Here is a 25,663-nt window from a genome sequence, read left to right as displayed (position 1 = left end):
TCAGCTGCAGTGACAACAGAGACCTGACCGGCCCCAGAAAGGCAAACAGTGTCTCATCCTCCCCAGAAGATCTCCTCCTTCCACTTCACCCTGGTGATGAGGTTGTTCCTGGGTTCACGAGTCTTATGACTGACCTTTGGCTCTGAGTCTGCTTCCAGGCGGGCACATATTTTCGGGTGGGAATCGATCACATATTGGGAAATTCCGTTGGAGTTCTCGTATGACCAACCCGATTCCCCAAAAGATCAGGCTTTCTCGCAGGAAGGAAAGTGACGAGGAAATGCATGGAGAGCGCAGGAGGACATTTGCTGTGATGCAACGGCATCTGACCTCCCCACAAACAGATCAGGGGGAGCGCTCAAAAAACAGGGTTGTGCAGAAGCGAGCTAACTCCACAGAGCTTTATGGAATTTGCTGTCAGTTCCGTTCACTGGGAGGTTCGCCCGGCACTAAAAATAAGCAACAGCACTTGAGAGCTGCATCCTGATGGATCTGTGTTAAAAGCCCATTTTGAAAGTGTGTTAGCTTTGCAAAGATGCAGCGCCTGCCTGTGGGGGAGGTCTTTCAATAGGGACTATCTGTCTGTCAGGCCAGTCTTCAGATTGGTACACCATGACTTCTTTTTTATTTTTTTGTCCCATCACAGACAAACAACCCTGGCCCCGTTACTTTTCAATAAGCCAGCTTCATCTCAACACACACCCAAAGTCCTTTCTCCGCTCAGTTGGGAAATGCCACAGGTGGGAGGTCAAAGAGGATAAATACGTTCTCGACAAGGTCTTCTTTCTTACTCATCTCCTTGGCTCCAAAGTTCAGCATTTTTGATGTTCAGAATTTACAGTAATAATAACAAGTACAGCAGGTCTGTTGTGATCAGAGGTTCACCTGTTGCTTTAAGGAGCAGGATTCAGGAGACAGAAACACCTGCGTTCTTTTTGGACTCTACCTGCATTCAGCTTGGTGCTTTCAACATATGCACCCTAGGCTGTTGGCTAGCTAAAGAGTCATCGATCCTTCTTTAGTCCAGGGATTGGAAGCTCTCTAGCATTGAAAAACAAGGATCATGACAGCACATTCCAGTTAATAAACAGGACATGCCTCTCCTCACACTGCAGCACAACTTTGCGAACGGACACACATCCAGGTTCCAATTGTTACAAAGCTTTCAAATGACACCTGCTTGTCCTCCCGCTCCACCTCCCTATTTTAATATGAGGGAGGATGTGTTTTTACTTTTTAAAAAAGTGGGTGGGTGGGTGTGCTTTAGAACGAGTCATCAGACCTCCAGGTTGGAGGTCACACGATAATTCTTAAGGTACAGCTTTGTCATAGGATACCTGTGCATTAAATATCAAGTGCTGGGGTGTGTTTCAAAACTTTGACGGGCTGCTTCTGAATTACAAATCGTTGAGGTCTGGTGGGTTTGTTGAATGCAGATTACCAGGCATGAATGTGTTTTCCAGCTTCATCTGAGGTATCCCATGGTGACCACAACAGAATATTAATTTGCACAGTTTGCACTAGTAGGATTTACACCCTCCGTTTCACAGAGCCTGGTGCGGTGGGGCACCCCCAGTGCTCTGTCCTAATCTTTGTGTTTCCCTTTCGCATGCATCCATCAATATCTTTCAGGTTAGGTTGGCATTAAAAGCTAATCTATGTGGTAAGAGTTTCCAAGGCAAAAAGAGAAAGAAAACTCCATATATTTATATTTTAAAAAGCATTTGACACAATAGTGTTGCTGGTACGTGTGCCTCTGCCTCCTATTAAAAACCACGACCTGGTGGTCCCCTGAACAATGACTGCACAATTATTTGTATTTAAGAAAGAAACACAATTAAAAATAGATATACTTCCAGCAGTTGGTCAAAACCACGGAGGAGACCTCGAATTCTGGCGCTAACTGTGAGCTGCTGTGTCAAGAGGGGAGCTGACCTTTGCGTTCCTTTAGCAGATTCCTAAAGAGAAGAACAGATTGCTCATCCTGCAGTTTGAGAGAGAGAAAATGCAGCCACAGAAAGAAGGGCGGAAGGAAGTCTGGAAGCTAATGAAGACACTTGGGTGCAATACTCGTGTAACAGGCCTCACAAGTCCTCTGAAGGGTCAAACGTTGCTGATCCGGACGCTCAAGGGGGTCCCTTCCCTCTCCGCTTTCTCCCGAAAGGATTCCTCTAGCTTCAGTTTCTCGGGGTCCCCATACCGCACCGTCTCGTGAAGGCAGCAAGGGGGCGCCACTTTGATCACCTGCTCAAAGAGGCTGAAGTCGGCCACGTATTTCCCGCTGGCCGAGAGGGAGATGACGGGGGTGAACTCGTAGCCCCAGAGGATCTCCTCGGGGAGGTAGGAGGTCCGGACTTGGCACGTGGCGCTGGTGGACTCCACAGTGCCGCTGAGGATGACCACCAGCTCAAAGTCTCCTTCCCCGGTGCGCAAGGCCATGTCCCGGAAGGGGCTGCTCTCGTTCACCACGTGGTAGAAGGTCAGGGGCAGGATGAGGAAGGGGCTGTCGGAGGACGTGTCCACCTGGAAGTCCACGTTGACCTGGTTGAGCCGGATGTTCTCACCTTCCTTGGTGAGGTAGGTCTGGAGGAGTTTGCCGGTCACCTGGCACCCGATGAGGAGGCTCTTCCTCATGTTGGCCACCCGGATCATCAAGCAGGTCTTGCCGTCGTGCTGGGCCACCACGGCATTCTGGCTGAACTTGATGGTCTCTGCCCTCTTCTTGGGACGGGCGATCTTGGCCAGGAAGGTGCCCGTGATGAAGATCTCCATGATGGTGGTGAGGACCAGCTGGCTGATGAGCAGGACGATGGCCAGCGGGCACTCCTCGCTGATGTAGCGGAAGCCGTAGCCGATGGTGGTCTGGGACTCCAGGGAGAAGAGGAAGGCCCCGGTGAGGGTGTGGACTTGCATGACGCACGGCGTGTGGTTGGCGGGAGGGTCGAATTCCAGGAGGTCCCCGTGCAGCACGGCCACCAGGTACCAGATCACCCCAAAGATGAACCACGTCCCGGCAAAGGAAGCGGAGAAGAGCAGCAGCTTGTAGCGCCACTGCATGTCGATGAAGGTCGTCCAGAGGTCCTTCAGGTAGAGGAACCTCTTGTCCGCGATGTGCTCCATGCGGACGTTGCTACGCCCGTCCTTCGTCATGACCCGCCTCTTGCGCAGGGTGGAGCCAATCAGGGGGCGACTGTCGGTCTGCGTCGTCTGGCTGTAGTACACCTTGGTGGACGACGTCATCTGGCCGGAGGCGGGAGTGGGGGAGAGGAGAAAAGGAAAAGAGGACGGGGTGAGATGGGAGAACTGACACCAGAACGTATAAAGAGCCCATCCAGGCCAGCATCCTGTTCTCACGGTGGGCAGGTACCCATGAGAACCTAAGAATCTAGGTAGACTTCCTCTACACCTGCAAGCTCCATGAGAAGATAAGAGCCTGGATGCTGGGTCAGGCCCAAGGGCGCCCATCTAGCCCAGCATCTTGTTCTTGCAGTGGCCATTCAGGTGCCTATTATGGGAAACTCACACAAGAGCCCTCTTCCCTCCTGTGGTTTTCAGCAACTGGGAAGCATTGCCGCCTCCGACTATGGAGGTGAAGCACAGACCTCCTGGCTAGTGGCCTTCGGGAATGTGTCTCATCCTCTTCTCAAGCTATCACCTTTTGGTGGCTGTCACTGCCATCTTGTGGGAGGGAGTTCCAAAGTTTAGCTCTGCATTCCCCATAGGGGAGTCAAGCTAAGAAGGAACGAATCACGTTTTTGATGTGCATTGTCAGTCCTATGGCAGATTAGATGATTTAAAAAGAGGATTAGAGACATTTGCAGAGGAGGCGGCTCAGCTCTGCCTCTGAGGTCCTGCTTGTTACATTTCCTGTCGGTTATTTTAGAGGTGTTCATTAGGAGGCTTAAGCAACTTAATTTTACCAAAAGCTTTTAAAAGTGGGTTGATACTGCTTTAAATGCATACAGGGCCTACATTTAAAGCATCCTGGGAGTTATAGTTTCTTAAGGGTGATGAGAGCTGTTGGGGGAGATCCTCTCTTCCTCCTCCCAGAGAAACAATTCTCAGAATGGCCCAACCACCAGTCTCTTCTCGGGGAAGTCTGCAAATCGCAGACCTTACAGGAAATCCTAACAACTCGCAGCACCCATAGCAAACTGCATCCCCCAGGGTGCTTTGGGGTGGAGAGTTTTAGCTGTTCACAGTGGGAAAATGCTGCTTTCCACATGGAAGACGGAGCAAGCTTGTTTCTGCTGCTCCAGAGGGGAGGACCCGAACCCATGTCTTCAGAGGACAAGGAAGGGAACCCCCACTCAACACTGAGGTGAACTTTCTGTGGATGAGAGCTGTTTTCAGACCCCCTGGGAAGGTGTTGGGCAGGGCCGGATTTAGCTTTGATGAGGCCCTAAGCTACTGAAGGTAATGGGGCCCTTCATATGCCCAGCTGTCCTTTATCAACAACAAATTGCTGCTGTTTTTTGTGTTGAATATATGCAGAATGTGGGCACCCTATATATAGAAATGAGCAAACCAGTGATATTTTAGGGAACAGGCTAGCAGGCAGGGCCCATGATTTACATCAGGGGTGTCCAAACTTTTTTCAAAGAGGGCGAGATTTGATGAAGTGAATGTGTGTGAGGGCCGACCAAAATTGTTGACCTTTTTTTTTGGATTGAAGTTGTTGACCTTTTTTGAAAAACGATTTTACCCCAGAGTTGTTGAGCTGCTTAAATGTAGGTTAAACTCACCGGCGGGCCAATACAGACTCTGGACATGCCCCTGATTTACTGATTTCTTTTTTATCTTATATTTTGGAAATGTACATCCATGTGTTTTTTTCCCTTTAAATTTTTTTTGGGGGCCCCCAAGAGAGTGGGGTCCTAAGCTATAGCTTGTATGGCTTATACGTGAACCCGGCACTGGTTCGACTAGATGACCCTTGGGGGTCCCTTCTACGATTCTATGGATGGCGAGACCATCAGTAGCACAACGGCGCCGGCCGGCCTCTCCCCTTTGCGCCAGCAGGTGGCGCCATAAAACTGGGCGCGCGGCTGCTGCCCATTCATTTCCCCCTTGCTCTTATGCAACCGCGAGCGAAAGGCTGGTGGCGACGCTCTTTGTGGGCAGTGGCTGCCTCCTGCGCACATCTTTCCAAATGCCCCCCCCCTTTCCCATCCGCTGCAACGTTTTCTCGAAGCGATGCTGTGCAAACTCTGGTGGGCTGGAGCCCCCCCGGCTGCTGATTATGTGTGTGACAAAAGACCACACACAAGGTCGCAACAGCCCTGCAGCTGATTTAAGGGAGGGGGGGGGCAGCTGCTGCAGGCTGAACCAGACGACTGCTCCACCTGGCCCAGGGTTGTCTGCACTGACAGGCAGCAGCGGCTCTTGGGGTTTCGGGCAGGGAGTGTGTGTGTCCCCGCCCCCCAAACTGGAAATATTGCCAGGGATTGAAGCGGATGCCTTTCCTTTGGCAAAGTTAAGTGCTCTACCACCGGGCTGCTGCCCTTCCCCTGAAAATGAAGATTCTAGTCCTCATGAAGGGCTGATTTAAATGAGAACATTGGAAGCTACCTTTTAATAATCCATTTATTTACTTCATAAAATACATATGAGGCTGGATTGTTGCTGTTGCTGTTTTAATCCTCAGTTTATACAGCTTTGTCTACACGGACCGGCATTTCAGAAGAGGAGTCTTTCCCCAGCCCTATCCGGAAACGCCAGGGATGGAACCTGGGACCTTCTGCACTGCGGAGCTCCCCTTAAAAATAAAGGTTCTAGTCCTCATGGCAATGAGAAGGCAGGAGGCTGACTCATTCTGAAGAGAATGACTTCAGGGGAACGTTCTCCAAACATGAACTTTTGTCTGTCTGCTTGTTTCGTTTGACCAAAGCAAAAATGCCCCCCACCCCCCACCCCGCGCGCCTTCTTGGTTTTGATTGTTTGAGTCCAGCATGTTTCTGCGTCTTGACTCTGGGAAGAGCACAGCCATGAGAGCCACTGGGAGTCCCCCCCCCCCCAGCAAGACGGGGCTGGTGCAGCCGTGCTGCGGGCCTCATAACCAGTTTGCCCAGTTTAAACCGTGCAAGTTGGTCGCCCTCCACGCCTCCTGAGGGAGAGTGTTCCGCAGTTTAACTCCCGCTGATGCTGGCAAACCATTGCGGGGGGTTGGACTAGATGACCCCGGGGTCCCTCCACACTTCTATGATTCTATGCTGCTTCTCCTGAAGCGGCCTGGCTGGCGCCACGTCTTGACAAAAGCAGAAACACCCGTGAAGTCAGCCCCGGTCCTGTCTGATTCAGAGTGACACCTGTCCCTCGGCCTGATCCTCGGAGGAGACGACATCCCCATCTCCCTCTCTCTCTCTCTCTCCCGCTGGCCTCTCATTCTGCCAGACTCAGCTTCCCTTTCATAACATCCGCCTCACATTCAGTTTTGCACACACGGCTGAGATGGCTCCATTGGAGGCTGTCAGGATCAGCCCCCTGCAGCTGGAACAGCATCTCGACAGCTCCTGCTCACAGAGCACCAAAACCAGCATTTGCGGGGGGGGGGGGGGGGAAGTTTCTCAGCCTGGCTGAGCCCCCCCCCCTCTGCTCGCCCCCTGGCACCCAAGCGCCACACTCTTGGATCCTGGGCAGTGAAAAGTCTTTCCCTTGTAGCACCAGGACTCGTGGGTGTCCCATCCCACGAAGCTGAATGCTGAAAGATTCAGGACAGATAAATGGAAATCCTTCTTCCCGTGGAACTCCCTCCCACTGGAGGCAGCGATGGCCGCCAACCTGGATGGCTTTAAAAGAGGATGAGACAAATTCACGGAGGAGAAGAGGGCTATCGAGGGCTAATAGCCACGATGGCTTTGCTCTGCATTCCCTCCACGGTCAGAGGCAGCAGTGCTTCTACCAGGTGCTGGAAAACACAGGTGGGGAGAGTTGATCTTGTGTTCGAGTCCTGCTTATGGATTTCCCTTTTAGGGCATCTGGTTGGCCCCTGTGAGAACAGGAGGCTGGACTAGATGGGACCCCCTTTGGCCTGATCCAGCAGCCAGGCTGTCCTTTTGGAGCTTCCAGGTCCAGAGGCAGTCTATCTGGATTCCTAGGATCTTAGGGGCCTTTGGCCACTGTGAGAAGAGGAGGCAGGGCTAGAGGGGCTCTGGCCTGATCCAGCAGGCACTTCGTATGTTCCTGGCAAACCCATGTTCCTTGGATGGAAGAATGCTTTTGCTTTGCCTTGCCACCCTGGGCTCCTCCTGAGGGGTGGCAGGGTATAAGGGCAGCGTTGCCTAGCCGTTAGAGTGTCTGAATAGGACCTGGGAGACCAGGGTTTGAATCCCAGCTCAGTCATGAAGCTCATTCAGGAGAACTTGCGCCAGTCGCTGTCTCTCGGTCTAACCCACCTCACAGCGATGTTGTGGGGATTTAATGAAGATGGGACAAACCATGTTTCCCCCTTGAGTTCATTGGAGGAAAAGGTGGGATAGAAATGCATAATGACGAAGAAGAAGAAGAAGAAGAAGAAGAAGAAGAAGAAGAAGAAGAAGAAGAAGAAGAAGAAGAAGAAGAAGAAGACCCCATGAAAGTGGAATCGATTTCACTTTAATTGAGATTTCTGCATTGCAGGGGGTTGGACTAGAGGACCCTTGGGGGTCCCTTCCGACTCTATACTGTAGTTCTATGAGTCTAGATTCTGAACAGACAGATATTTATCTCCCTCTCCCTTTCTTTCTGTCTGTTTCCTTCCTTCCCCCTCATTGCTCCTTCCGGCCTCTGACACATTCTGCATTTCAGGGAGGGAGGGAAGCCACCCGTGAACGCTGGCCAAAAGGAGAGTCAGGAGGAGAGTGAGAAGCCATGGCGAGCCAGGCTCTGCCACCTCACAGGCCCAGAGTCCTGCTGGTGGTGCCGGCCCTGATGATGGGCACCCTGTGATCGCTGCCTCTCCTCCTCCTGTTGGGTTTAGCGCGCAGCTTCATAAATGAAAGGGGGAAAGGAAAGCAGCGAGAGACAAACCCTTGTGTGTTTCCGACTGAGTCACTCTGCTCATTCCCCAGCATCTCTCTCACCCCCCTCCCCTTTAACCTCATTCCCTGCAAACAGAAAACATCCCCCCCCCTTCCAACTCAGAAAACAAGAAAGGGCCTTTTCATCTTGGCATCTCAACTGTTTGGAAACATCCCATGGAAACCAAGCGCTTAGATGGCTCCTCCCCAGTTGCCAGACCTCTGTATGGCGCTTTCTCTGGGGAGAAAGAGGGTTTTTTGGGGGGTGCATTGCTGCTCCTTCCTTCACCCCCCAACAATAAAATAATCCCCTGCCCCCTCTTCCTGAGGAACTTGCCCATCTCCCTCTGCAAAAAATTGCAGAGCCCCAATGTTCCAGGTCCCCTGGCATGAAAGGTTTCCTCTTGGCTAAGTTGGGGACACTGCCAAGCTCCCCAGGGGGCGCCCCAAGGATAAATCTCCCTTTTGTCAGGGATGAAGGGGGAGCTGCAATGGGTCCAAGGGATGGTCACAGTCCTCAGAGCCCAAACAGAGGTGTGGGGTGAGTTTCCGAGCGCCGGCTTCCATTGTCCCCCTTGGCGACGGCAGTGGGGTTTTCTGAGGCCTTGGGTTGAGTCATCCAAAATGGCGGAGGGCCGAAAGTGTCCCTCAGAGGGAAACCTCTGTTTCCTTTCCAGGCTTGCCCTCCAGCTCCCGGTCCCACCTTCCAAGAGGAGCGTTGAACTGGCAGTCAATAACCCCGACTGAGGGTGACTTCAGGACACCATCGCCAAAGTCCCCTCTCCTTCACTGTCATCTTTGGAAATCTTGGCTGATGCTCAGCCTCCAAGGAGATGTCTTCACCTTGGCTGGAAAAATGTCCTCTCCCTACCTCCCCAAAGTCCAAAGTGGGGCTGGAAGGAGGGCAAGGCCACAGGCTCAACAGAATTGTAGAGCTGGAAGGGACCCCGAGGGTCATCCAGTCCAACCCCCTGCAGTGCAGGAAAATGGTCACTCAACCGCTGCTTAAAAATCTCCAAGGAAGGAGAGTCTTCCCAGGGAGTCCATTCCGCTGTGAAAGAGCCAACAGGAGAGTAAATAAGGGCAGGGAGGAGAGCAAGTTCATGGCCCAGAGGAGCGAAAGAGGAATAGAGGAAGCTGCTTCAGGCTGACCAGGAACCCATCTAGCAGGCACGGACTGGCAGAAGCTCTCCAGGGTTTCAGAAACGGGATATTCCCAGCTCTACCTGGGAATAGGTTTTGATATCTGTTGGAAGCCGGCCAGATGGGTGGATTATTATTATTATTATTATTACTACTACTACTACTACTACTACTACTACTACCACTCTTAGATGTTAGATTTTGAATCTGAGACCTGCTTGCAAAGTAGGTGCTCTCCCACTGAGCCCTTTAAACGGAGGCAAGTTTCTAGTCCTCCTGATCATGAAGGAAAGGCTGCCTTTCCCAGTTAGGCCACCGGTCTTTCTAGCTCAGGACTGTCCACATCCCTGACTCGCACCCTCCGCTCCAACCTCACTAGTGCAGCTGCTGCTGCTGCTCCTCCCAAACTGGTTTGTATTTTATCTAACTTCCAGTTCGCCGGCGCATCCTCCAAGAGGCTGAGACTTTGAGCCTTTTCTCAGGAGGGGGGTTGAGGGGGCAATGCCAGCCTCCTGGCCACAGGACTGCTCCCCCCCCAGCCACCTCCTCTTCCATCGCTTATCTGAAACCTGAGCTGACCATCTGCCTTGGCAGCAGGTGGACAGGAGATCTCGTTCTGTGTAGCCTCGTGCCTGGGACCATCTCCAAGCAAATGTTTCTTAAGGAGGAGATTTTTAAGAGTTCCAAAAAGGGGGGAAAAAAGGTGTGTATTTGGCACCTGCCTCCCTTTGGGGCCAGGAGAGGGACTTCTGAAAATGGAAGTACCCAGTTGTATTTATGAGACTCTGGGGACCCTGTCATGGTAGCTTTTCCTCCATGAATGGAAGGGCCAGTCTGTGGCCAGTTGCCCTGGGCTCAGGGTGGGGTGGTACAGGACTCAGTCCTGGCAGAACAGGCTTTAGCCCAGGGGTGCTTTAAGAATCATGGAATCATGGAACTGAAGAGTGGGAAGGGAACACGAGGGTCATCTAGTCCAACCCCCTGCAATGCAGGCATCTTTCACCCAATGTGGGGCTCGAACCCATGACTCTGAGATTAATAGTCTCAGGCTCTACTGACTGAGCCAGGGCCGTCTTACCCATAGGCGCTAGGGGTGCGGGGCACCCGGGCGCTGGGCTCTCAGGGGCGCCAGGCAGAGAGTCTGGGGCCCGAGAGTTGAGTCCAGGGAAGAGGCCGCCAGTCGGTCGAAGCACCACACTGGGCTCTTCTGCTGCGGGCAGCTGTGTGCCGCGAGTTCGGGGGCGACTGAGCCAGCAAGACACTGAGGTGGCCGGCCAGCTCCGCCCTCCTGCATGCCTGGGACTGGGCAAAAGGGGGGGGGGGTGCCAGGCAGATCTTTGCACCCCAGCGCCACATATGCTTAAGACAGCCCTGGACTGAGCTATCCTTCAGGACATGAGCCTGCTGGATCAGGCCAATAGCCCATGAAGTCCAACATCCTGTCATCACAGTGGTCAAAGGCCCCCACAGACCTAGATAGACTGCCTCTGGACCTGGAGGCTCCATAGGCACATAAGAAAAGGCTGCTGGACCAGGCTCATGGCCCATAGAGAGCAGCATCCTGTTCTCACAGCAGCCAACCAGATGCCTATTATGGGAAATCCTGCAGGAGTGAGTTCTACAGTCCCAAACGCTGCAACCTGCCAGTTATAATAACTTTTTTCATTTTTGGTACATTGACTGTAATTAACTGATGGGTTGAAAACAATGGACAAAAGTACCTCTGAGCATGTACAAAGTACCTTGCCCTGGAGGGACCCCTCCAGGTGTCTATTTTATTGGGCATTCATAATGATTTGTGCTCATGTTGGGATCAGGGAAGTTGCCCACGATCCCACTTTCAGTACTGCTGCTTTGGACCTGAAAAGGTTTTGGGTCAGGCCTCATGCTTTGCTTCTGAATGGTGTAGATCCAGGGCCTCCCCCCCCCACCCCCACCCCGCTGGAGCTCAGCTCCGACCCCTCTCAGGTGGGTGCCACGGCCATTCTGAGAGTGCAAGGGAGAAGTTCATGGTGAGCAGACTCCGGCACCTCTTTTTCTAGAAAAATAGCACTGCACATATCTCATAACTTCCTACTGAAATAATGTGACTTTTCACATGGCAGATGAACTATGCAGTATATTAAAAATTGACTTCCAACTCTACAATTTTATGATCCTGTGGGTTCACGCAGCACTAGGGGAACTCCTTCCTGCAGGGAGGGCCACCAATTTGGGCGGCTTTTAAGAGGATTGGACAGATTCATGGAGGAGGAGGAGGAGAGGGCTCTCGGTGGCTCGGCTCTGCCTCCACAGTCAGAGGCAGGAGGGGAGAGTTGCTCTTGTGTTCGAATCCTGCTTGTGGGCTTTCCAAAAAAGGCATCTGCTTGGCAGCTGATCCACCAGGCTCTTCTGATGTTCCTGTGCAGGGTGGGTTTATTTTATGCTGGTGATGTTTTGCTATAGTACAGGGAAGACCCTCCAGGTGGCAATAGTGTGTTAACATTGGGCAGGCATTGCAGAGTGACTGATTTAAGAGGACGGTCTGGTACACCAGGCCACATTTACACCCCCCCTTTAAAGCTTTATCACACCACTTTAAGCAGTCATAGCTTCCCGCGAAGCACCCTGGGAATTGTAGTTTGTTAAGGGTGCTGAGAGTTGTTAGGAGACCCCAGAGCTCTCTGGGAAAAGGGACTGAGCCTTAAACCTCTCTGGAAATGTGCAAACTGTGTATATATTAGTAAGGACAGCGTACAAACACGCATTGCCTATAATGGAAAACCACCTTGCAAAAATTGTGTCTTATTAGGCAAGATTGCATACAAAGAATGTGTCGATTTGGAGAATTTAGCACTAAAATCCTGATTCATTTTCACGAGGACCTTTTTATTTTTATTTTTAATTGGGAACTGATTTGGAAAAGTGAAGATGTGAATTTCAGACTGGAAACATGCAAAACTGAGTGAAAGCGAAATTGACCAATTGACTCTTCTTTGTGACTTCTGGTTTGGAGGTTGTGAGTTGCAAAGGAGTGGACTTTGGGTGTGCCATGATTGCATCAGTATTCATTGCAGGTGGCTTTCCACCCCTTGGGTGATGAGTGACGCAGGGTTGCAGCCAAAAGAATCTCAGCGCTTGGCATGTCAAAAGCATGTTTCACGAGCGAGCACATGGGCTTCACAATGGAGTATACGGAGGGTGGGTTGTGCAGAGAAAGCACAAAGCTTTGAAGGAACAGGCAGCTTCAACAAGCTGTGAATACACAGCACTCTGGTACAAAACTGGGATTATAGTTTAATTTTCATTGTTGAATTTTGACAATACAAGTGATGGACAGGAATCTGTCTCCAAGAGGTAAGCAGAGCCAGCACATGCAGATACAAAATTGGATTTTCTTTTCAAAGCAGTTTTGAGGGGAGGGCACCCTTCCCCTTTGGAAAGAAGTTTCAGGGCTCCACAATCCAGGATGAAACTCATGGGCTTGTAGAGCTGGAAGGACCCCCAGTGGTCATCTAGCCCAACCCCCTGAAACGCAGGAATCACAGCTGATGAGATTTGGAAGGAACCCCTAAGGATGTGACCATCGGGCGACTCAAGGAGCCACCACCTTTGCACAGAGGAGAGAGCGCCAGTTTAGGGGGGGCAGGTCAAGGGACACATTTGCAAATGCTGCTCTCAGCCCACCTGCTCAGCTCCAGCATCCGGGGGCCCCCAAGACATTTTGGCACCTGAGGTGAACCACAAAACGTTGCTTCTTCCCCCGGTGGGTGCAGACCCCAGGAGACCCCAGAGGGCAGCTCCTCCTGCCATTTCCTCCCTAGGGGTGGAGGGGACCACAGACTGCTCCTCTTTGCCCAGAGGCTGCTGTGAAGGATGCAGGGGGTGGGGGCTGCCAAGGAACAGGCCGGTCCAGCCTCCAGGGAGACCACCACCAGCAGCAGCGACAGGTGGCCAGGCATTCCTTGGAGGCTGGGTCTGCTGCCCCTGAGTATCCTGTCGCCCAAGGCAGTTTCCTCATCTTCCCCCATGGGTGGGCCGGCCCTGCCAGACTCCCTCCTGACCAGTTGCATGACAGAGGCTGCCTCCTTTGCATAGCTGCTGCGGCCCTCCAGAGGTCTCCGGTGGACCCCAACTCCTGTATTCGGAAGCCCTGGGCGCCCCAAGTCCTGTTTCCAGAATGGAAGGATTCCCATCACATCGCCACCCAGGGCTGGATTTAGGTTTGATGAGGCCCTAAGCTACTGAAGGGAATGGGGCCCTTTGTATGTCCAGCTGTCCTTTGTCAACAACAAATGGTCGCTGTTTCTTGTGTTGCATATAGCATATACTGTATTCATGCTATATGGTCATTTATGGACCTAATGGGTATCTAAAGCCATTTGCACATAACAAAATATGTATTTTATCAAAGTAATTGTTGAACTTGAAATACAATTAAGAAGAAGTATATTAATAGTGAAATACAATTAAGAAGTATATTAATAATTAATAATAATAATTAATATTAATAATATTATTAAGCTCTAACTTAAAATGATTGGGAGCCCGTTACTTACATCATAGGAGCCTACACAACACAAAATACTGTTGCTGTATGTAGGTTTTATTTTATTTGTTTTTTAAATCATATTTTGGAAATGTACATCCAGGTTTTTTTCCTTCAATTTTTTGGGGAGCCCCAAGAGAGTGGGGCCCTAAGCTATAGCTTGTTTAGCTTATACATAAATCCGGCACTGTCACCACCTCTGGCTTTTCAAAAAAATTCCCCCTGGGACCGTCTTCCTGCAAAGCAAGGGCTTTCCTAAGGAGCTACAGAAAAAGCAAGATTCCAGTCCTCAGGGTTCAGAGTAAAGCACCGGTTTAAATAGACACACCATCCTCTACATTGACTGGCAGCGCCTCTCAGTGGTTTCAGGCAGAGGACTTCCCCAGCCCCACTGCTGCCAGTGGGGATTGAACCTGGGTCCTTCGCTCTACGCGGGGCTGCCCTTGAAGCTGACCCAGAAACTCCAGCGGGGGCAGAGTCTCCTTACGGGGTCCTTGCCATGGGATCACATTCATCCAGTGCTCTACCAGCTGCACTGGCTCCCGGTGGAGTACAGGGTCAGGTCTAAGGTGCTGGTTTTGACCTTTAAAGCCCTATGCGGCCTAGGACCCTCGTACCTACGGGACCGCCTCTCCTGGTATGCCCCGCGGAGGACCTTAAGGTCCACAAATAACAACACTTTGGAAGTCCCGAGCCCCAAGGAGGTCAGATTGGCCTCAACCAGGCCCAGGGCCTTTTCAGTACTGGCCCCGACTTGGTGGAATGCTCTGGCACAAGAGACCAGGGCCCTGTGGGATTTGACATCTTTCCGCAGGGCCTGCAAGACGGAGCTGTTCTGCCTGGCCTTTGGTTTGGACTAAGTCTGCATTTTAAAGTGTATTCTAACTTATATTTTAATCAACTGTTTGTTTGTTTGTTTGTTTGTTTGTTTGTTTGTTTGTTGCTGTTGTTGTTGTTTTAATGTTTTTACTGTATTTATATTCAGTTAGCTGCCCTGAGCCTGGTCTTGGCCGGAGAGGGCGGGGTATAAATAATAATAATATTATTATTATTATTATTATTATTATTGCAAAGCAGATGCTCTACCCACTAAGCAACACTTCCACACCCCAGACACCTGCATTCCAGCCCAGGGTCCATTGTATAGGACGCAGCCCCAAGCCTGAGCTCCAGCTGAGCATCAACCTCTGCGCACCTCCTTCCAGTGTTGCAGGGTGTTGTACCAGATGACCCTTGGGGGTCCCTTCTAGTTCTAAAATTTGGGGATTCCCAGCCCACCAAATCCAGTCTCCTTCCTCCCACTGCTGACAGAGCCCTGCAGCGCCCCACCTCAGAGGGACCGCTCCGCAGGGGCTGTCTGCACGCTCCAAAGCAGCTGCAGAGTGCTTTCTTTTTTGATAACCCAGATGCAGATTTTGATACCTGGGCAGCGGAAAGGAGGCCAAGGGCTGGAGGAAAGCCGGCTGTCCTAATCCCCAGAGGGACAGGACAAAGGCCGCATTGTGGGAAGGTGGATCAGTTTTCTCACCTGAAGACACAGGGATGGAGGAGAAGAAGATTCCTGGCTGCTGTGGCTGCAGGAGGAGGGAGAGGAGGGGGAGGGGGGAAGGGGAGCTGGATTGTCGGGGAGGGGGGCATTCTCCTTCCTTTGGGGTCCCTGCAGAACATGGCTGCGACGACACGGTAGCCACATATAAGTCACATTCCCAAATGGAGGGTTCGTTTTCTGCATCTCTAGCAGGACAGATAAAAGAAATTCCTTCTTCAGGCAGCACATAGTTAAACTGTGGAACTCCTTGCCACAGGAGGCAGGGAGGGCCACCAGCTGAGATGGCCTTGAAAGAGGATTAGACAAATTCACCGGGGGGGGGGGGGCTCTCAATGGCTAATAGCCACCATGGCTCAGCTCTGCCTGCGCGGTCGGAGGCAGCAATGCTACTGAATCACAGTTGCTGGAGCTTTCCAAGCAGAAGGAAACGGTCCTTATCCTGACCCACTTCTCCCATTGGCCCATTTCCCCTCCTTGCTTAAAACTTCTGCCATTCTACTAATTGGAAAGGGCCCAGATTTAATTCCCACTGGCCCTTGTTCGCTGCCTCCACTCACAGCTGGATGAAAAGACCACCCCAGGCCCCCCTTTTAATCTCTTATTCCTTTACAGCTAAACTTGGGTCCTACAATCAGGTCACTTCTTCTTCAGCTTCCTGATAAGCTGGCCGGGCGGCGGGAGAGATCGGGTCGGCTCAGGGCAGATTCCCACGAAACACGGCCTCTCCCCCAGGAGAGTTTTATCAGCTCTGGGAAGAAACGGAGGGTTGTTTCTCGGAGATGTACGATTATACCTTTCAGAAAAGAAAAGCAGCCTGACCGCATTGTAAACGGCCACTGAAGTAGCATTTAAGAACATCAGAAGAGTCCAAAGGGGACCTATCTGGTCCTGGACTCACAGCGGCGAAAACTCCACATAGAACTTAGGAATCCAGATAGACTGCCTCTGGACCTGGAGGTTCCATAAGGACATAAGAAGAGCCTTTGAGCCACCTAGTCCAGCACCCAGTTCTCTCAGAGCCCAGCCAGTTGCCCCCCAAAGGGAAAACCACAAACAAGATCTGAGTACAAGAGCCCCTTCCCTTCCTGGCATTCAGAAGCATCACTGTCTGTGACTGAGAAGACAGAGCACAGCTGTCATGGCTAGCAGCCACCCCACCCCACCCCGGCTCTCTTCTCCACAAATTTATCTAAAAAGCCATCCAGGTTGGTGGCTGTCGCTGCCCCCTGTGGCAGGGAGTTCCACCGTCTAACTCTGTGCTGCATCAGTAAGTCCTTCCTTTTAAACTGTCCCGAATCTTCCGACCTTCAGCTTCATTGGGTGCCTACGCATTCTAGTCTTATGAGAGAGGGAGAGAAAACTTTTCTCTATCCACTTTCTTCATGTATTATCTGGCTGGGGGCCTCTCCTGGCATGAGGGCCACATTTCCGCCTGGGAGATGCCCCAGGGGCCACATGCCAGTGCTGGGCAGGGCAACTGATGTCCATGTACAGTAGGCAAGTTTCCACACACTCCCCACTCTGGAAGGCAGCCCCTTCTCCTCTGCTGGAGGACTTTAAACAGAGTTTGGATGCCTACCTCTCAAGGATCCTTGAACTACAGTTCCTGAATTGCTGGGGGTGGACTAGATGGCCCTTGGAGGTCCCTTCCGACTCTGATTCTGTGACCTCAGGCGGTGGTGGGCTCTACTTGGTCTGAGGTTTTTAAGGAGAGGTTGGTTGGCCACCTGTCAGAGAGTCTTTAGCTGTGATTTCTGCATTGCAGGGGGTTGGTCTAGATGGCCCTTGGGGTCCCTTCCAGCTCTGCAGTTCTACGATTCTGTCTCCTGCCTTTGGTCAGTCTGCTTTATGGAGCCCCCTCCCTTGCCGACCCACTCCTGAAATGCTAAAACACTGCGGAAGCAGAAGGTCCCCTCCACGGAGAGGAGAGCCATTAACCTCTCACAGGCATTAAACATTAACCGCATGTGGTTTAGCCGGCATTAATTAGGGCAGAGAGCAAAGCATTGAGGGACTCCAAATGTACAGTAGGTAACAGTTTTATGCATCCTGCTCTTCGAGAAGGAGAAGGGGACCAGCCAGGGTCTTTCTCCAAGGGCACCTCTAAATATCTCCCCCCCAAAAAAAATGCATCTCTGGGGAAAGATGTTTTCTTCTCCTAAATCCGTGTAAGGCCCTACCTTCCACTGGAACTTGGGAGCGTCCCGTGAAGGTGAACGTTGGGACGATTCAGGACAGATCAAAGAAAGCCCCTTTCCACGCAGTGCAGATTTGGAACTATGGAACTGCCTCCTGCAGGAGGCAGGGGTGGCCACCAATCTGCCCGTCTGAATAAGAGGATTGGATGAATACATGGAGGCCGCAATGTTTCTGAATATCAGTTGCTGGGAATCGCAAGAGGGGAGAGAGTTGCTCTTGTGCTCTGGTCCTTCTTGCGGGGCTTCCCAGGACGGCATCTGGTCGGCCAGCCACCGAGAGAACAGGAGTCTGGCCTAGATGGGCCCTTTGGGCCTGATCCAGTAGGCTCTTCTGAGGTTCTTGTTTCCTGCCTTCCACCTGCGCAGTCTTGAGTTGCAAGGTCCAGCTACAATATTCTAAGCGGAGATGAAACATTCCCCATGTGGCTATTTGTCTTTCAGAATTTCACCCTCCGTGATAAGGCTCTTGAAGGATTCTGGGATCCTAACTGCATAACAAAACTCACTGGAGGCTTTTAAGCTGAGGTTGGGCGACCATCTGCCTGGGATTCTTTAGCTGTGATTGTAGGGGGTGGGCTAGATGTTCCCTGGGGGTCCCTTCCAGCTCTTCGATTCTACGAGCCCCTGGACTGGTTGCAAATAGGACGGTAGGCAGGTATGTAGAGGGAGGACTGCCTGGGGGACAGACTGAGACTGGTGGGGCAGTGCCCCATTTCCCACCATTTCTCTCCGCAGAACATTTTCTGGGGGAGTGTGCAGAGATTCCTCTCCGCTCCTCTGCCGAAACAGCAGGGATAGCAGCGCCACCCAAACACCACGGATCCTTTCCTAGCCCCCAGCAAACTCTGGTTAAACTGTAACCTCCGGTCCTTGAAAAAGATGATTGCTGCAAATCTGTTTCTTCCTCCAGGGCACCACTGAGGTACTAGGAACAAGAGCCAGCTTGTTAAAACCTGTGTTTGGGCGTGGAGGGAACAGGCCGGGGGCACGGAGGCCACATCTAGGAACGGAGGGTGTACAAGACCAGCGATCTCACATCACAGGGGGACGGAGAGGTGTAGGCCTTTTAGTGGAATTGCTCGTATTCCAAACCCACGTCAAGGTCAACGCTGGCTGCCTTATGTCCCCGTTGCCTTGTGTGCTTTCGCAGCACATAGCAAGCTGGGGTCTCTCCAGTGCCATTCCTCCCTAGGCACCTCACAGCTCAAGGAACATTCAGCTACGTTTGGCTGCGATTCTTGCATCACAGGGGGTTGGACTAGACAGGGGTCAGCGGCTGCTCCACTGTCCCTCAGACCTTGTGGGGGGGGCTGACTATTTTTTTTGGGGGGGGGATGAAGGAATTCCTATGCCCCACAAATAACCCAGAGATGCTTTTTAAATAAAAGGACACATTCTACTCATGTAAAAACATGCTGATTCCTGGACCATCCGCGGGCCGGATTTAGAAGGCGATTGGGCCAGATCCGGCCCCTGGGCCTTAGTTTGCCAACCCATGGACTAGACAGCTCTTTGGGTGACTCTTCCAAGCCTACAATACTGTCATCAATGATCTGGAATCCCTGATCTGCAGTCGCCCAGGCGTGTGTCAGCGTCTACTAGTGTCGGAAGATTCAGGACAGAGAAAAGAAAGTCCTTCTTCACGTCTTGTAAACTACAGAATTCACTGATTTTGGAGGAGGGGGCTTGGGTCTCCACTGTTGGAGGCAGCGATGCTTATGAACTTCTTGAAACCACAGGCGGGGAGAGTGGGCTTGTGCTTGTGCTCAGATCTTGCTTGCGGGTTTCTCACTGGGGCTGCTGGTTCCCCACTGTGAGAGCAGGCCAGGGCGCGGGGCTGGATGGGTCCCTGTGGCCTGATTGAGCAGCGCTCCTCTTTTATTCCTAAATGCCCGGCTCCAAGCCACCTCGATTGCATTTGAGAGCCCAGTTCCCTTCACCCCAAAATCCAACTTTGCAACCTGTCACAAGGAAGCTGCATGCCTCCAGGCCAATATTACACAGGAATGTCCCTTTCCAAACTGCTCCCATGCTTCTTTCAGATGCAGGGTTGCCTTCTTGGGGAATCTCACAAATCTTTAGGCCCGGTGGGCAGCAAAGGTCTTTCTGGTCAGGCCTGGCAATTCTGCAGGCGGCAGCAGAGAAAAGGGGAACTTCCTCCAGCACCACCCCTTGCTCCCCACTGAGGTGGCAGGATGTGTCCTGGTGGGAACTTGCCAAGAAACCAGTGGCTGCAACAGAGCAAGCAGGCGAGAACCACAGGAGCAGGAAGCGGGTGCCAGCTGGCATCTTCCAGGACCCACACAGGCACCTGCTTCCTCTCTCTCTCTCTCTCAGCTTGGGACTAGCCTTGCTCTCCCTCTCTCCCTCATTCCAGGCTGTGATTTTGGCAAGGCCAGATTTCCCTGTAGCTTTGGATAAAGCAAGGAGCAAGAGCAGGGACTGGGGGTTGTAAATGAGGAAGGCTGGGAGGTGGGTGGAGGAGGGCGACCAAGGGTGATGGTGGGTCTGACAACCAAAGCCGTTGAGGGAGCTGGAGATGCTTAGCCTGGAGGAGAGAGGATGGAGAGCTGGCACGATAGTCATCGGAAGATATCTGAGGGGCTGTCACATGAAGGATGGGGCAAGCTTGTCAAGGGGGGGGGGGACCAGAAGCGATTCAAATTGCAGGAAAGGAGAGGACGACTGAACATTAGGAAGAACTTTCTGTTGCTAAGAGCTGTTTGATGGTGGTGGGCTCTCCTTCTTTAGAGGTTTCAAAGCAGAGGTTGGATGGTCGTCCATCAGAGAGTCTTTAGCTGTGACTCCTGTTTTGCAGGGGGTTGGACTGGATGACCCTCGGGGTCCCTTCCAGCTCTACAGTTCTGTGATTCTCTGAAAGCCTCTTCCCCCAACAGCCAGATTCTGGAGCCTCATGGCAACATTGGCATGAGACTAGCTCCTCTCTCTGCCTCATCCAAGGTCTTATCCTCCCAGGGCTGCGATGACGGCAGTGCCAGGTGTCCCCCAAAGAGCTTTGGCTACACGAGGAGCGGAACGGGAGCAGGAACTGGGGGTGGCAAATGCAAAAGACTGGACAGCTCCCCGCCAGATCTCTGCAGGCCCTGGAAACCTCAGCCTCCTTGCTTTGAGGAGAAGGGACCTGTCCAGGCTCCAGAGTAGAGGAGGAGGAGGCGGCGAGGGCAGGGTGAAAAGAAGGGGATAGAAAGCATGGAGGTGAAAGCATTTGTCTGTTTTGCAGGGGGGAACAGGCCAGACAGTGGTTGCATTGTATGCAGAGGAAGGGCCTGAATGGAGCTTGGAGGGACACAAAAAGCGCTTTGACAATCAGGAGTTCATTAGTATGCGCGGAGGGGAGCCTCGCTGCCTCTATCTCCCCCTCTCCATCTTCCTCTCTCTGCTTCCAAAGAGGCTGCACTCTGTGTCACAGAGAGGTGAGCCATGCAGAAAAGAAGAGTGTGAAAGGGAGGATTTGGGAGGGAGGTAAAAAAAAAATTGGAGAGAGAGAGAGAGAGAGAGGCTGGGCACCCAGATGCACAGAAGGAGTCCAGCCTCTCTTTGTTACACGAAATAATGGAATTTTTGGCAATTGGCTCTGGAAAAGGTGCAAGAGGGAAAGCGGTCCTCTGGAGTTCTGAAAGGTTGGGGAGGGCAGCTGCCTTCCTATGCCCCCACTCTGACTTCCCCCAAGGTGATTGGGGTGAGCAGGGGGAAAGAAATGAACCAGGCTGCGTCTCCATCATCTGGGCCTGATCCACAGGGCTTGCCTATTTTATTTCCTGTTTCCTTCCCTCTCGTCCGAGATCTTTAAGGAAGTGTCTCCTTGATGAACATCTTGCTAGAGGTGTTTAAAATGCACAAGTCACCTTCAGGTTCTCTGAATGGACACTTGAGTTTTGCATCAGGAGGGAGGCGGGAGGGAGGGAGGGAGGGAGGGAGCTGTGATGGCCAACACCTTGGATGGCTTTAAAAGAGGACTGGATAAATTGAGGGAGGAGAGGGACCTACAGTCATCATAATAAAGTACATCATTTCAATAAACAGCTCTAAGGGATTGATGGATGAGCAGAACTATTTTGAAATACAAAATCTGGCTGGCTGATCCTACTACCCATGTCAGGTCAGAGTTCAGCTATCAGATGGTCAGAATCCCAGAATCGTAGAGCTGGAAGGGATCCAAAGGGTCACCTGGTGCAACCCCCTGCAATGCAGATGAAAGAAAGAAAGAAAGAAAGAAAGAAAGAAAGAAAGAAAGAAAGAAAGAAAGAAAGAAAGAAAAGTGCTGAGAGTGTCATACCTGGGAGAGACCAGGGCTTAGATGCCCACTCTGGCCATGAACCTCACTTTGGGCCAGTCATTCTCTCCCTAAGGCTAACCTGCCTCACAGGGTTGTTGTGCAGGATTAAATGATGAGGGAGAGAACCATTTACGCCACCCCAAACTCCTTGGAGAAAAACAAGTGTGATATCAGGAAGGAAGGAACTCATGCAAGTGATTCACAACTGATTCACAGATGGAACTCCCTGCCTATTGAGATCAAGCAGGCAGCTTCTCTGTACTCTTTTTGGTGCCTGCTTAAAAAAAACACCCTGTTTAGACAAGCTTAGAAAATTGAGGTAATTTTAATCTGTTTCAGTATGTTAACTTTCCTATGTTTTAAAGAAGGGTTGTGGATTTTTCTTGATTTTACTGTTTTTTCTTTGGTAAACCACTTTGAGTTTTGTTTGTCTGTTTACAATCTAGCAGTGTGTAAATTCCATGATATGAATGAATAAATAAATGTTTCAAAGTAGCGAGGTATTTTGCACAAGGCAGAAAACTCTGGGACGATACACACTTAGAAAGTTGGGTTATGCATTAAAAAATGTGGACTGACTTGAGGCTTCTGAAGAGAAATTCCACCCAGAAATTCTCCCCTGACATACCTACTCTGAAGCTTATCAGACACCAAGAGAGATTAAAGGGGGAGGAAGCAAGTGAAAGGGAATCATTGCTGCTCTGACCCAGAGGAAGGAAGTCTTCCACACCCCTAGCTGGGATCTTCTGTATGCAAGGCAGCTGTTCTGCCACTGAGCTGCAGACCTTGCCTGTAAAATAAGCTAAGGTTCCAGTCCTCAGGGTTCTGCACCAAGGGTTGAAATAGGAACGCAGGAAGCTGCCTTCGCCAAGACAGACCAACTGGTCCCTCTAGCTTAGTGGTGTCTGCACTGACTGGCAGTGGCACTCCCGGGTTCCAGGTGGGAGACATTCCCATACCAACCTGGGGATAGCCAGCAGTTCATCCTGGGACCTTCTGCAGGCAAAGCAGCTGTTCTCCCACTGCGTAAGGCTTCCTTGCCGAACTGGCTTGTAATGGGCTTTTGAGACACGGCTTCGTAAAGGGTCATTACAGCCCCAACCACAGGCCTGAAGAGTTCAGGTCCAAAAATGTTCAGGCTTCCAGTTTTGGACCCTCACTCAAGGCACCTGTTGTCCAGATAACTGCCTTCCTTTCCTGGTGGTGAAGGATTCCAGCTAAGAGCTTTTCAGCGGTGGAGAAGGCTGCCTGCCTCAGGAAGTTGGAGGTTTTTAAACCGAGGTTGCATGAGCATCTGTCAGGGGCTTGGGCAAAATGACCCGGCCAGGACCCCTCCTAACTCTGTGTTTCTGTGAAAGGCGATTCAGATGAAACACTAGCACTCACTTTGTGCTGGCAAGTTTTTAAACGGAGGCTGGATGGCCACCTGTCAGGGATCATTTAGTTGTGATTACTGCACCGCGGGGGGGGGGTGGACTAGATGTCCCTCGGGGTCCCTTCCGACTCTACAGTTTCATGAAGAAGGAGAAGAAGCTGGTAGGGCAGAGGAGGCAGAACAAAATCCCGGGAACATGGAATGCCAGGCTGGCAAAGCTCTGTGAGAGAAAGCTCTGTGTGTTTCCCACATGCGACAACCCACAGAGGCATGCATCCGCTCTCGTTCTGAGCGCCCAGCTGAGCACCCTGATCCAAGTCAGGGGACACCCAGGGGAGCCAGAGGGATGGAGTGAGACTGGGGGCTTCTTGGGGCCATTCAAGAAATAAACACGGCTGGCTGGGATTAAGGTGGGCCACTGAACGAACTCCTTGCCCAGAAGAGCTCAAGGAGAGAGAGAGAGATCATTTGCTACAAGATTTCCCTTGTTTCCAGGCTATCAGGATGTATCCGCTTTTGGAGGTGGGATGTTTAATATTCTGCCCTGCAATCTCAGAGAATCTCTAGCAAGCAGCCCGGGTAGCAATTCGGGGTGCCCAAATCTGTCCCTTTTGGTTCTCATTTCCCCCAAAATTTAAATCTGCTTCTCTGTATTCCTGCAGCAATTTGTTTTTCAAACACGAAAATATGTTAGTGCCCGAGTACAAATTGCTCCAAATAAATACACTTTTTTGCATGCCGTTTGGACTAAAGTTCATATTTTCTGCAAGCGTTCCCCGAATACAATGCAATTTTGCATGTTGTAGTCTCTAACGCACGCATTGCGAAGTGCACTGTTTCCGAACATAGGCATCTTTGGACAACTTCTTTGGCTGGAGAAGTGATCGCAAAATTCAGAGGGGCGCAAATCCCAAAGGGTGTTGGATCAAGTGCATGTTAGAGAGTTTCTCACTAGAATGCATGCCAAAAATTAATTTCTCCCCCCATTCTGAGTTGCAGCAGGAAGTTAGTGAAGTCCCTGAATCCACCCAGACATTTTGCCCACCCAGAGAGGTCTCTCCTTAGCATCTGGTCAAAGAGGACTGTAGATAGGTAGGACTCCCAAGACGGAAGCTCACTACCTGTGGAGCATCTCAGGAAGTCCCACTGTCCACCTGCTCAAAGTCAAATCGCCCTCCTCACCAACCATCCTGTCGCAGCTCCCACCATTTCACAGAGTCTTACCTTGAGTCCAGCGAAGGTCCGAAGAGCAAAACCGGTCAAGGGTCAGAGTTCAACCGGACTTTTCGCCGAAGGGAATCTGAACTAAATCGACGTTGCTCCTTTTTCTCGTCCCGCTGCCCCTGTGTGTGTGTGTGTGAACTCGTCTCTTGCACACACTTCCCAAAACTGGGGCTCCAAGAGGCAGGATTCAGCCACGGCTGCCAACACAGGGGCTCGGAGGCTTCTCGCAGAGGCTTTTAAATTCAGGACCCACCATCAGATAACAGCTGCTCTGAAAGTCTGAGTCTGCCCCATGGATTTTGTGCCTCTTTTCCCTCTCCCTCCCTCTCCCTCTCTCTTTCTTTTTTACCCTTACAAAACTTTGCCCAAGTTCAATTGAATGAAAGGATTTATTTTGTTTTGTTTTTTTAAAGCAGGGGGCGGAAGAGGGAGGTGATTGACGTCCTCGGCAGGCCTATCGCAGGAGGGCCGTGGCAAGGGACAATGGCGGGAGGTGGAGCTGTGTGGAGTGTAGAAGAAAGGGGGGGAGAAATCTGGCAGCGAAAGGTGGGAGGGGAGTGGGCACCAACAGGCAGAGCCGGAGGGTTAAAGTTTGAGAGGAGAGTTAATGAGATGGAAATCAAATCGCTTGCTGGGGATAGGGTTGCTTCTCTGCCCCAAACCCTCCATGTTAAAAGGTCACGGGACAAGGGAGAGGAGAAGGCAGAATGAAAGGGGGGAGAGAGACGTATTTAATTACAGCTGGGTTTAAAAGGCCCATGAATACTGTTGCAGATGGAGCACCCGTCCGTGGAGGAGCAGCGCTAGAGGTGGCGGCGGCCGAGGACGGCACCTGCACTGAACTGTGAACAGATTAGTCCTTCCCACCCTCTTGGGACCTTTGTGAGGTTCCCACGACACCCGGCCTCCTCCCATCTCCCACCCCCCCAATAAAGACTTCACAGGCACCAGTTGTGTAGCAAAGGATTAAAGAAATCTTTTAGTGCGGCAGAACATACACTTAGGAACTCCCTGCCTATTGACACCCGACAGGCACCTTCACTGAATGCTTTTTGGTGCCTGCCAAGAAACATCGTTGTTTAGGCAAGGCGATTGATGTAGGTTCCATCTGTTCTTCGTTTATTGCTGATTTTTGTCTTTTGAATGTTTTAAAAGAGCTGCTTTTACTGGTAATTTTATTGTTTTAAGCTCTTTGTAAACCGCTTTGAGGGGTTTGGGTTTGACTTATCCTTATTCTTATTAAAAAAAATCTACACTGCGCTTCATCTGAGGATCACAGGGCGTTTTACGACATCAAAACACAAAACTACACAACATAGTAACAAACTAAAACAACAACCCCCCACCCACAG

The 25,663-nt window shown here is 51.4% G+C and overlaps 1 protein-coding gene across 1 annotated transcript; it reads right to left on the bottom strand.

Annotated features, from left to right (window-relative positions):
* Positions 1-1,453: 1,453 nt before the first annotated feature.
* On the bottom strand, positions 1,454-24,628 carry KCNJ10 (potassium inwardly rectifying channel subfamily J member 10). Its single transcript, XM_033174834.1, has 2 exons — positions 24,312-24,628; positions 1,454-3,240 (listed from the first exon to the last, which is right to left on the bottom strand). The coding sequence occupies exon 2, from the start codon at positions 3,238-3,240 to the stop codon at positions 2,104-2,106; it is 1,137 nt and encodes a 378-aa protein (XP_033030725.1). The 5' UTR covers positions 24,312-24,628; the 3' UTR covers positions 1,454-2,103.
* Positions 24,629-25,663: the final 1,035 nt, after the last annotated feature.

This window comes from Lacerta agilis, chromosome 17 (assembly GCF_009819535.1).
Source record: "Lacerta agilis isolate rLacAgi1 chromosome 17, rLacAgi1.pri, whole genome shotgun sequence".
In the NCBI taxonomy this organism is placed as follows: domain Eukaryota; kingdom Metazoa; phylum Chordata; class Lepidosauria; order Squamata; family Lacertidae; genus Lacerta; species Lacerta agilis.
The sequence above is the reverse complement of the archived record's forward strand: the minus strand, read 5'-3'. Positions and strand labels throughout refer to the sequence as shown.

What these genes read in the sequence shown, in the direction of transcription:
- KCNJ10 (XM_033174834.1), bottom strand. Translation starts at nt 3,240, where the DNA reads ATGACGTCGTCCACCAAGGTGTACTACAGCCAGACGACGCAGACCGAC.